General features: G+C 38.4%; 1 protein-coding gene across 4 annotated transcripts in view; it reads left to right on the top strand.

Annotated features, from left to right (window-relative positions):
* The window catches only part of sh2d3ca (SH2 domain containing 3Ca), a 73417-nt gene that overhangs the window by 46883 nt on the left and 13481 nt on the right, over positions 1-13053 (top strand). For 3 of the 4 annotated variants that reach the window (XM_088355885.1, XM_088355883.1, XM_088355886.1), the window contains 4 exons: positions 392-520; positions 9252-9401; positions 9475-9752; positions 12228-12355. In XM_088355885.1, coding sequence (XP_088212011.1) covers positions 392-520; positions 9252-9401; positions 9475-9752; positions 12228-12355 — 685 coding nt within the window. Of the gene's footprint in view, positions 1-391; positions 521-9251; positions 9402-9474; positions 9753-10498; positions 10580-12227; positions 12356-13053 lie in introns of all 4 variants that reach the window. The other variant, XM_088355887.1, reaches the window with a different exon arrangement.

Below are 13053 nucleotides of genomic sequence, written 5' to 3'. Positions count from 1 at the left end.
TTCCAGAGCGTTCTCCATTCGGGCCCCGGTGCTGTGGAATGCTCTACCCCCTGAGATTTGATCTGCGACCTCTGTGGAAATGTTTAAATCTAAGCTTAAAACACACTTCTATTCTATAGCATATGAATAACCTATATTTTATGTTGACAATATCTGTGTATTATTTGACCTCATGTAGGTTTTAGCTCAGGGGATGGTGTCACAATAGTCTGTAGTTTGCAATAATCTGTGGTCTGTGCAACCCTTTGAGACTCTTTGTGATCAAGGGCTATACAAATAAACATGACATGACTTGACTATTCAACCAACGCAACACTACTGTTATACTTGTCCATAGTAGTCAGTTAGTTTGTTATTTTTTTAATTTTATTTTTCATTCTGTGTTGTTCAGTTTTCCAAAGACAAGTACCTGCTGGAATCCCCTCCCGAGAAGCTGCGAAAGGAGCTGGAGGAGGAACTTAAACTGAGTCCTGCTGACATCAGGAGCCATGGCTGGTACCACGGACACATACCCCGAGAGGTACATGGAGCAAATGTTCATTTTTAGTCTTAGCATGTATGCACACTTATATTTTTATTTACAGAATAGATTCTAACCCAGAATTTCAAAACTGTGTGGCAGGGTTAGTTGCATTGTGTTGCTTTGAAACGAGAAGAAATAAAACGTCAGAAAAAGCCATTTAGAGTGCATAATGCGTACATATCACTAATGCTATTAAGAGCTGCACCATGAATAAATAAAGTTTGTTCTTTCATTTCCCAATGCAGGAACGCACAAGCCTGTGCTCTTAAGGTCCGTATATGATGCCTCAGGTTATTACAGAGGCTTCATAAAAATATAAATAGGGAAGATGTCAAATAATTTGGTTTAAAACATTTTCTTTAATTAAAAACAGGCAACATATTTTTAAAAGCAAATTCAAATAAGGGAAAATAGGAAATAAAAACATTAAAGGTCATTAAAAATGAAAGACAATTTCTTTTATTTGATTTTATTTTAATTATTTTTTTAAATAGCGCTGGATTTGAGCTTAATTTAGTTTAAAAAAAATGAATTAAAACAATTGTTGGAAATTTGTTCCAATCAAGAATTTTTGTTACTAAGTTAAAAAACAAATGGGTTGAATTATTAATTATTATTGATTTTTAGAAAGACAAAGGGTAAAACTGTGTAAAATAAGAAAAAAATACAAATCTTTCCAATTCATTTTATTGTAGTACGAAAGGAATACCTAAATATAGCATTTAAGAATTGGTTTTCTTGGATTGAATAAAGGACCATTTAAAAACACAGTAAAAAAATACTATTAAACTCAATATCACATTTTTCTTATAATCGAATAATAAAAATAAAAATTTCTACAGTATGTCTACAGTATCTCATTTATTTTAAAGTGTAATTAGGAATTGACATTATAATTCAAATTGATGCAGATTTTTTTTTTTTTAGATTTTACATTTAATTGCGTATTTTTCATTTGATCATATTTCAATTAATCAGATCATACATGCAATTTGATAAATGCATTTCAAATTTGTCAGATTGAATATATGTATTCAAAGTTTACAATTCGATAAACACCAATTTCAGAGGAATAACCGCGTAATCAAATGAAAGGACTGTTTATCATAAAAATACTTGCTCCGTGTTACAAAATAATGGCTGCCGTTTGTGGCCCACAAGCCATCTTTTGTATTTAACTTGACTTTATGCATTTTTATGCTATTACCTTATTTTGTTTCACTGTGGTATTTTGTCTTGTTGTAAACTATCTTGCACGATGAGAATGGCACTACGTATTTAATTTCCTTGTGCTTTCACATTTTACAATGACAATAAATTCGAGTGTAAATGGTCTGCATTTATACAGCGCTTTTCAAGTCAATGAAGAGCTCTCAAAGCGCTTTACAATTTGCTTTACACTTTCCCTTTTTATTATATATATATACCGCAGCCATATCCCCCTAGAGGGAGGTGGCTAGAGTCATTTCTGACTCTTTTTGGGAGATTGATACAGAGAAGGGGATTCCCAGCCCCCTCGCTCAGCCCAACTGAGGGGAGTCATTAGGTGACCAAACCCCCCAATTCCAACCCCTAATGCTGAACGCCAAGCAGGGAGGCAACGGGTACCAATGTTTAAGTCTTAGGTATGACTCGGCCGAGGCTTGAACCACAACCTCCCAGTCTCGGGGCGGGCGCCAAAACCCTTGGCCACTTTCCCTTTTTACACACACTAAATAAACGATAGCAGGACCCTTCGACATATAACACAGAGGAATCGAACCTGCGACCTCTTAATCCCAAGACGAGCTCTTTACCGCCTGAGCTACTGCAGCCCCAAAGTGCAGCGTAGTCTATGATGCCACCCTTAACCTTGAATATTTGTTTTATTTGTAGTGCATGACATTGTACTCACAATCGCTGTAGCTCCATAAAGTTAAGCTGTTCTCAATTCTAAGCGCTACTGATCTAATGCTATTTGACAGATGTTAGGTGAAACAGATGTGTCAAGATGTTAAGCTTCGAGTGACATCATCCCAATTTTTGTAATCTGATTGGAATCAGTCTTTTTCCTAATGTAGATAAAACTATCCCTGGAATTGAGAAGTCACTGTATCACCATAGCTTAGAGGTAAGATTTTAAGCTTGAGCCCATCCAGAGCCTAAAATGTCAATATTTACATTTGTTACAAAATTTACATTGGTAGCAAAAGTAAATATATATTTAAAAAAAAAACCTCAAAAAAATCAGATCATAGCATAGTCCATCCAATCAGCAAAAAATAAATTTCATTTAAAAGAAGATTGTAATAATCAACATAAATTCAAGTGCTTTAATAAACAATAAAATAAAAATCTCATCTCATCTCATCAGCTGCACCGCTTATCCTCAGTAGGGTCGCGGGGGTGCTGGAGCCCATCCCAGCAATCATCGGGCAGTGGGCAGGGGACACCCTGAACTGGTTGCCAGCCAATCGCAGGGCACACGGGGACAGACAACTCACTCGCTCATTCACACTTAGGGACAATTTGGACCGGCCAATTCACCTGAAATGCATGTTTTTGGAATGTGGGAGGAAACCGGAGTGCCCGGAGGAAACCCACGCAAGCACGGGGAGAACATACAAACTCCGCACAGGAAGTCTGGAGCGTGATTTGAACCCACGCAGGAGGTTCCCATGACATGAACTGTGCCGCACATGCGCTAACCACTGCGCCGCCGTGCTGCCTAAAATAAAAATATTATAAATTAAATAAATAAATTAGGCACATTTAAAGCCCCAATATGTATCTTAACAGGCTCTGCAAGCAGAACAACAAGCTAGCCCATGAACTCGAACAAAGGAGATGTGCGGCCAGGCTCCTCCTCTTCTGTGTTTTCATAGTCGGTATTGCTAAGCAACATTTTCCATCTGTTTCATCCGTAAACAAAGTTAAGTTAAATATGGCCATGTGACAGGACTGCCATGTTTGATTGGTTAAACATGGTAGAGCGGAGACAGACGGACGCTTACTTGGGTGGAGGGGATATATTAAGTAATGAAGTAACGACTTCAACGTTGCCTAATGTAGCTGAGTAAAAGTACTGTTATTTTTCTTCACAAATTTACTCAAGTAAAACTATTGGGATTTACAAATACTACTAGAAGTACAAATTTTCCCGAAACGTACCCAAGTAAAGGTAACAGAGTAAATGTACCACACACCTCTGTGAGTGGCGAGCGTTTGCCAGTGGTAGGTTTTGGGATTGCCCGTGATTTGGATTTCTCTTTGTATAAGAGCAAGATATTTGTTCCAAATAGAACTTGCATATCGAATTGATTTTGTTTAGAGGTGCTTGTCTAGAGAGGTAACACTGTCATGTCCAGCATGGTCGCCGTGGCGACCGGCTGGCCCCGCCCCCTGGGCACCGGCTGTAGCAGATCGTCTAATTTGCTTGTGTGCTTCTTAAAGGCGGGTTTTTGGGATTGCCGGTGGCTGGTTCATTGCGTTTTCTGTTCTGCATTAATCTGTTCTGTTTGGCTTGAGGAAACCTGTGTTTTCCCAATCTGAGTAAAAGCCTGTTTTGTGAGTATTCCTAGTCTGAGTTCCTGTTTGCCTGTAAGCCTGTTTTTGTTTTGTTTTGTCCCTGAGTGTTGGACAACTTTTATTTTGCTAAATATAAGTAACTGGTCGTTACGCGATTGAGTTCATCCTTCCTGCCTCCTGCCTTCGATCCGGTCCGGTCTCGTGACAAACACTGTACATTTCATGAAAAAGGAGTCCGAAAGTTGAGCTCAGACAACGAACTCGCGCCGAGGCGCAGGTAATTAAACAGGACAAAAGTGTGTCTTGACGTATCTTCGAGCGGCCGTTCTATTTAAGCGCTCACTTCAGCAGCTTTTTGCCAGCGCAAACACTTTATGACACGGATTAATGACTTTCATCGCACCAAGCAGACAGCTGGGTTCCAGATATGCGTTCGGGGTTTGCAGATGGCCACAAACGCGCATCAACCACATGAATGCACACACCAGTGGGTTGGGCAAGGGAGGGACTGTAGGCCTTGGCATCCGAGTTGATATTTATATTCCAGGTCATGTCCACCACTGATTTGGAATTCTTGATGAATGCGCATTCTAACGAGGTATCATTTTGGAAAAATATTCAGTTTCCCCCGAACATCAACGTGTGCTCTCACACGAAAGCGATGGTGTCGTCCTCGGACACTCTCAATTATGCTGTCTGAAGGTTTTCTTTTCTTCTATTTTGAATATCATAAATTATTCATAGGACTATCCCACTGTAAACATCTCTGTTTACCACAGACACAAACATGGCACCAAACGATATAAAACTAAATGTAGTTGTATGTATTTATTTGTGTATAACGCGCACTCGTGTGTAAAAAAAAAAATTTTCGATTTATTCGATTGGAATCAAATTTGCGTAACCTTTTCTCAGCTCATACTAAACATTGTAAGGGACCAGCGTTGTTGAATACGTGCGGCCATGGTTAAAATCGATTTTCCACAACGTAAATTATGAACCAAAAAGCAACATCAAATTTACCTAACGGCACGTTTAGGAATCATATCTAAAATGTTGTGATTGTGGTCAGCGATATTTCAATTATGGCACATATACGTGAATATCTAGCTAGCTAGGTAGATAGAGCAAGATAGATATATAGCTAGCTTACTAGCTAGCGAGATAAAGATAGATATATAGCTATCTATCTCTACCCTGCTCATATCCCTCGAGAGGGGTAAACAATAGCAAGACAAACACATACAAAAACAAAGAAAAAAAATAGGGAAAAATATTGCAAAAAACGCACACAAACATTTTTGGACCATGGCCAACCCAAATGCCAACACCTAAACAAGTTAAGCACCTCGTCACCCAAGTCGGTCATGCTTTCGTCCCTCCAGATGAAACGGGACACGAGAAAGCGGCCGAGTCACTCAAGTCAGGGTGACACAACACACTCTTCTGTGTAAGAGCAGGGCCCGACAGCTTTCACTGGTTTACCCCTGCCGCATCATACGGGTGCCCTGCCCATCCCTTAGAACGCGTCTAAACATCCCACTACCCTTTTACAACACCTCTCCACTCATTCCTACCACCAACAAGAGCTCTAGCTTCCACTATATTTAGACCTCATTCCTGCAGTGCACTCCTAACACCATCCATCCACGTCAATTGCGGCCTTCCTCTTTGTCTCCTTCCATTTAGTTCAGCTCTGTATACGTTAATATAGTACCATAAAACTTGTCTTGACCATCATAAACTGCCTCACATGGTCCCATCTTTTTACTGTGTTCGCACGTTTGCTTTAAATCCTTGAAAATGCTTGAATTTAAATATTTTATTTTTAAAGATTTAAAAGTGTTTGCATTTTGGATGAAGTAATTGTAAATGCTTGAAATGATTGCCATGTTTCTCAACAAGTCTGCTTCAAATGACACTGACAATGCTCTCGTGGCTTAGCTTTGCTATTGCATTTCTGGTGCATGCCACACCCAAACAGGGCACTATGAAATATGTATTAGTGCAATGATAACGTATCAATTATGGATATTTATTATGGGCAATGCAAAAAAATTAGAGTAGAGTTTCCCAGTGGTCAATTGTAAAGGGAAGAACTTTCCGTAACATGAGGCTTACCTAGAGGAAGCTAACATGATTGTCTGCTATTTTGCTGCTAGATGTACCCCCAAAAACCAAAAACCTTGAGGAAAGCTGGGTAAAAAAACAAGAATAAAAATGGTGCAGTTTGGTCAGAGTTTGTGTTCTTGCTTGTGCTTTGTAACACTCGTTTCCAGTTTGGCAATATTCAGTGGTCAAATATTAAATTGGATCCCTTTAAGTATTATTTTTCTTATTTTGCCACTTTCTTTCTTGTACATAAGGAAAAACAATTTAGCTTATTTAACTTTTTTCACAAAAAATCAGGGTAAAAAAAACAATCCTTTAATTGAGCAAAAAAATACAAGTCAGAGATTATTTTGCACATGTTTAAATAAATTACTTGCAAATTCACTTCTTTTCATTTTTTATTTTGATTAATGCACAAGAAATAAACATATTGTAATATTTAACATATTGTAAAATTAAAAAAATATATATAAAATATTAAGGGGTTTGACTGACCTATCCGACTGTTTTGTTGACATTCCCACTGTAGCGCCTTATAGTCCGGTGGCCCTTATGTATGGAAAATATATGACAAAAGACAAATTTTGGGGGGGTGCCGTACAACCTGGTGCGCCTAATAGTGCAGAAAATACAGTAATAAAAACAAGGCTTTCAGAATAGATTTGGAATTAGTTATTGTGAGGGTTTTTGTTAGTCATGATCTCCCTTTCTCAGTTCAAAATCCATTGACATCTTCTCTCCTTATATTGAGTGTCCACACAACTTTAAACTTATAAGGAGCATTTCAATGTAATTATGAATTTGAGATTTTAGTTACCATACTTTAAGGCCTATAATTCACCCTGGTGCACCTGCACATTTCTAGAAAAATATAGTTTTTTAGATGTGCCTTGTAGTTCGGAAAATACTATATAGTATAATGCAAAAATTAATATTTAAAATGTCATTCAAAACTAATGTGTTGTTCTTTTTTGTGTAAAATAATGTGTTTGTCGATAACATGAACAGACAGACCCTCGTTGCCCAGTTTTGAATGAAGAATGAACTGGCGTGCCCTGAAAGAGTGCATGAACATTTACATACTCCACACAAGAGTTTGAGTTTTGTTTTCAACCCATAATCTTAGGCAACACTTAAACCATTTAATTTGTTAACATAACATATTCTTTTTTAATCCTGTAAGATTGTTTTTAGTTTTCTTTTATTAACTCAATGTTGCGGTGGTGAGGCATTGAGGTATGCATTTTATCTATGGTTTACTGCCGCCTGCTGGTGATATTCTGTGCGTACACATCTTAGCCATGTCATTCATCTATTTCTCTTATTTAAAAAAAAGATTTTTTTTTAAGAAATCCTGTACACTGTTAGTCATAGTGCATGGACTGCTTCCCCTTTGTGATTAAAAAAAAAGAATTTCATGGATTGCGTCTCCTTTGTAATACTCAAAACAAAGCACTTTTAATACAATAGTCTTGAACACAATGCAGTTCTTCGACCGAGGAAAACAGCTTTTCTCAGTCAGCAGTCACTGCTGGCTAGCTGTTTGACTCTGTCAGCTTCAACAGCTCACCAGATGCGTTTTGTCAGCTTTTAAAAAAAAATTGTTTTGCGACAAAAAATGTCCTCAGGCAGTTGTGTAATTAATCCTGATAGACTAAATCCCCACAGTATAACTGTCAAGTCATATTTATTTCTTTAGCCCTTAATCACAAGAATTTTAAAAGGGCTGTACTGTCTACCATCACACCGTCCCCTGATCTTAAACCTACATGAGGGCAAGGAAAAACTCAAAAACCTTAGCATGAGGAAAATGAAGAAACCTTAAGGTAATACCGCTTCCTGGATGGCCGAGCTGCAATGGATGTTGCAAGGGTATCAATAGACATTACACAGACATCATTAACATGAAATATATGTAATATCTTAATGAGGTCAACTCAATTAATAAACTATTGAATATAAGTGTGTTTTGAGCCTAGATTTAAACATCTCCACAGAGGTTGCAGATCAAATCTAAAATGGCAGATCATTCCACAGCCCGAATTGAGAATTTTCTCAAACCTACGGATTTCTTTTTGGCTCTTGGGACCACTAGTAGACCAGTGTTTTTATGCAAAACTGTTTCGTATTGATGAGTGGTGTGAAAAAGTATGACTTAGATTAGTGGAGGCCATGTTATGTTTTTATTTCATTTAATTATATACTCCGAGACACAATGTGGATTAAAAGTCAAACAACTGGAATTACGATCATTTTGGTGTTCTATATACTTGAAATGCCACCTTGGTGAATATTAAGTAGCCAAGTTGCTACATATTAAAAATGTTTTCTTGGTAGTTGATTTACCTCATTTTAAGTAATGTATTGTTATTTGGTCAAATATCATTGTTTATTATTTTCTAATTATATTTTATGTTTTTCAGGTATTTTAAATGAACATTTCAAAGTGCAATGCTGCAAGCTAGCTAGCTCACTGTTAAGCTAAGTAGATGACTGCTTGCAATATTTTTTTAATGTGCTCATTTTCGAGTATTATGTTCATACAGTATTTCATTATTATTATTTTATTTTCATTTAAATATGATTTAGTGTTTTACTTAATTTTCAAAATGTTCGAATTAAAAAGAGCTGCTGCAAAGCACAATGAAGAATACAAACTATAGACTCAAAGTGACCAAACCACACAATTTCATTCTCATTTTTTTGCTCAGCCTATCACAGGGTTTTTGGTTTTTGGAGGTACCTGGGGCAACAGGATGCCAGACAATTATGTCAGCACCCTCTCAGTGAGGCTCATGTTATGTAAAACAAATACAAATTTCTCAACCTTCGAGTATTTCATAAGAGATAAAATGTGATGCCTTTTCATATGTAATCTATATCACTGGTAGTCCAGTGGTAAGAGTTTGTCTCTTTCACAGTCACTGATTTGACAACCAAAAATGTGCACCAAGAATTTGAGTTCTCTTTTAGGTAAAAAAAACTATGTGCTATGTTCTCTGGTGTAGTTAAGGTGGCTGGACCACCTTAACGTGGAGGCGGGCTGTAGACCTCTTGCTTAAAACATGAGGGAAAAAAATGTTTCTGTATCTCCGTTGTCTGCATGCAGGTATCAGAGACCCTGGTGCAGACTCACGGAGACTTCTTGGTGCGCGACTCCCTGGTCAATGCAAGCGACTACGTGCTCACCTGTCGGTGGGACAATGAGGTTTTGCATTTCAAGATCAGCAAAGTCCTGGTCAAGTCCAGCGACACCAAGGTACTTACTGTCTGCCTAATCATAAAGCGTACGTTATCGTAAGCACTCAGCTCTCCTGCATTATCCATTTTAGGTGCAGTACGTGTTAGAGTCTGAGAGCTTCGACTCGGTTCAGGATCTGGTGCGCTACTACGCCAGCCAGCGCAAAGTCATCTCGCAGGCCAGCGGCGTTCACATTTACTGTCCCGTGAGCCGGACATTGCCGCTGCGCTACCTGGAGGCCACATTCGCCCACTCTGCAGGCAAACACGGCTGCGCTTACTCGCCGTCCAATCAGAGGGGGGCGTACATCAAGAGGCGGAGCGTCACCATGATGGACGGGCTCACCACGGAGAAGTTGATGCCTCACAGGTGAGTCCCAACCACCATCTCTCATTATCTGTTTTTCCCATAGAATTTTATGAGACCCTGGTAGGTGGACAGTCTCTAGGGGTCTGGGAGCATGCAGTGTAAAAAGTCAAAGTTTCAGGGGTAAAAAAAGGGGCAGCTGGAAGTGGAACACATTCTTTAGGGCAGGGTGAACGCGCGGTGAGGAGATGGCTAAGATGTTTCCACAGGACCCTTTCCAGCCTATGTCATCACAAGATCAGATCAGATGTGTATTGTTGACTCAAATCAAGGGGAGTAGCAGTAGAACTTTGTATAAAGAGACTGAAGATTTTTATGTTGAGTTGCATAGTGCCCAGCTATTGTCTGTTTTTATTTTCTTAACTTTGATCATTAAAAGTCGCACTGCTTTGTGCTTTTTTGAATTGTTACTATCTACGATCCACGATCTTTGTCTGCCAATAATTGGCTGGTATAAACTGACATGAATTCTACGTTCAGCCTCAATTATGCTCGCGCAGATTGGCTACATCATACTTGTATACAAACACAGAAAGGGGTCAATAGTCCAGAAATCAAAGTATTTCTTATAGCTTGTTTCATTTCATTTCTTATAGCCGTTTTCATGGTAAATCCATAGGAACAGAACTCTCGCATAAACTCCTAGACCCAAATGCTTACTTTGCTACATCAAAACTCTCGGTTGACATTTCTTCACTCTTTCTTGTACATCATGTTGTTTTATTGCTTTTTGTCATACACGCAATCAGTGACTCAGACAGCCCCAGCCCAGTCGAGACAGCGGCGGTACTACTGGAAGCTCAGCCGCAACCTGCGCCCAAATGCAGCTGGTCTGTGTATCATACGTGTGTGTGAGACACAAGTGTGTAGAAATATGAGAGACCGTTTGAGTAGTAAATTATACTTGCTCTCAAATTTAACACCATATTTTCACACATGCACAACCTTGCTCGCATACAGACATAGTCATACCCAGGCAAAAACAATACTATTCTCTCTGACACACTACTATACTCTCTCACACGTATTCTTATTCTCTCAAACTCACGCAATTATGCTCTCACTCATGCAACTATGCTCTTATACACACACTGATGCTTTCACACACATACTTCCATACTCGCATTCACAAACTACTATGCTTTTTTCACACATAATATCATGCTCTTACACACATTCTGTATCTTCCCACAGCTACTATACTCTCACGCACTATTTTATATTCTCATACACACTAGAATACTCCCACACACACACTAGTATAGACTCTCACGCGCTATTATACTCTCACACACACCATTAAAACGTTTTTACTATAGGGTTTTTTCACACCTAGGGTACTGATCACCTCCCCTTGGTGTTGTTTTACTTTGAGTATTTGTAGTAACCATGGCGATGCACACTGATTGTGTGTAAAGTATATGTTTTACAATTTGACCTCAAACCGGAGTTATACCCAGTATAGAAATGTGTGCGAGAGAGTATCTTAATATATGCGAGAGATCATAGTAGAATGTTTGTGAGAGATCAAAGTACTATTTGCAAGACAGCATAGTAGTATATATGTGTGTAATAGTATAGTAATATGTGGAAGGGAGAGTATAGATGTGTGTGTATGAGAGTATAGTAATATGTGTGAGACTATTGTAATATGTGTGAGAGATTATAAGAGTGTTGTGACAGAGTATGGTTGTGTGTGTGAGTATAGTAGTATGTGTGAGAGTTTGATGTAATATTCGAAGCAAGTAGGATTTACTTCTCAAAATAGCCTCTCATATAGAACTAGTGCACCTGCACCAGCCCTGTTGTTCCTTCACTTCATCCGCACAAAATGGATTGTGATTTCGATCAGCACCACATAACACAATGTCAGATAGATAATATTAATTAGACAATTTTTTGTGCATAACATGTTTTTTTCTTTTTTACCTAAAAAAGAACAATAGTTTCCCCACTTCTGCCTTAGAGCAACACATGTAGACATGCAATGGATGTTAACAATGTAAATGTCTACAATGTTTACAGTAGAATTCGTGCATTTATACCGAAAAATGATACACCTACGTTATGCAAAGCCAGCAAAGGGTAAGTTGCCTCCTGGTGGCCAATAGAGGACACACCAGGAGCAATGAATATGATGACAATCATAGCGTTTTTTGTTACCTCATTTTTGGTGTATAACGGAACTATACATTTTTATACTTTCATATATTTCTTTACTCCTGTGTTTTGCATCACTGATCAAGCAAATGACTAAAATTTCTTAATGTACAACAAAGACAAATAAATAGACATAACATAATAACTCACCTTACTTGAATGGAACATAAAACACTCCTCTTAGGTCACGCCCTTTAAAATGCATATTATGTCACCCACTAAGTACCTCTACCCACACCCCTTCCTGTCATGTGACACCACCTCTTGCCACATCTTAATCAAAGTGAGGATTGTAACAATTTACGATCGTGTTTGCAGTCCCTCCACCATCCATCACCACAAGGATGCCATGAGGAACTGCGCCATGAGTATGGACCAGATTCAAGAGTACCGATGCCCCCTTTCACCCGTCGGGGAGTCGCCTATGTCTCCTGCTTATTGCGCAAGTAAGCCAGCATCAAAGCAAAACTGGTGAAAAAATTCCATGTACTGTATTTTCCAGACTATAAGGCGCACCTACAACCCCAAATTGGCCAGAAATGTAAAAGTACGCCTTATAATCCAGTGCACCTTGTATACCGCAGAATACAATGGATAATTGGAAATGCAAAGAGTAATTCTTGGTTTGGGTGACTACAGGAGGTTTATTTGTGGCTTTTTATTTCAGTACAGCACAAAAAAGCAACATCAATCATTAATTAACAAAAGGACACAATAAAGTATTTTCACAAAACGCAGCGGTACCTTACAAATATACAGTGTACTGCCATAAATGAGCAATGATTGCTTAATTGATAATCCAAGCCCATTATACGGCGTATTAAACAGGGTTAGAACCTGGGCTGTGGCAGGGAAAGCTGTGACATTTTACCACTAAACCACCAGTGCACAACAAGGTGCTGGTGAAATAACATGTAATAAATAAGTCACAAAATATAAATTAAAAAAAAGTAAGCATATATAACAGAACTATATCAGGTTTAGGATAAAAAGTGTGCAAAGTAGGTGAAAAGGCATTAGAGCTTATCTTATTAATGTTACGAAAGAAACAAAAGTCTTTTAGCAAAATACTATAAAGGCTTTTCTACGTACGCATACAGCTTGAACCGCAACATTATTAACGCAATGGTAAAGTCAAGAGTCT

This window comes from Urocampus carinirostris, chromosome 16 (genome assembly GCF_059441175.1).
Source record: "Urocampus carinirostris isolate Australia breed hairy pipefish chromosome 16, RoL_Ucar_1.0, whole genome shotgun sequence".
In the NCBI taxonomy this organism is placed as follows: domain Eukaryota; kingdom Metazoa; phylum Chordata; class Actinopteri; order Syngnathiformes; family Syngnathidae; genus Urocampus; species Urocampus carinirostris.
The sequence above is the reverse complement of the archived record's forward strand: the minus strand, read 5'-3'. Positions and strand labels throughout refer to the sequence as shown.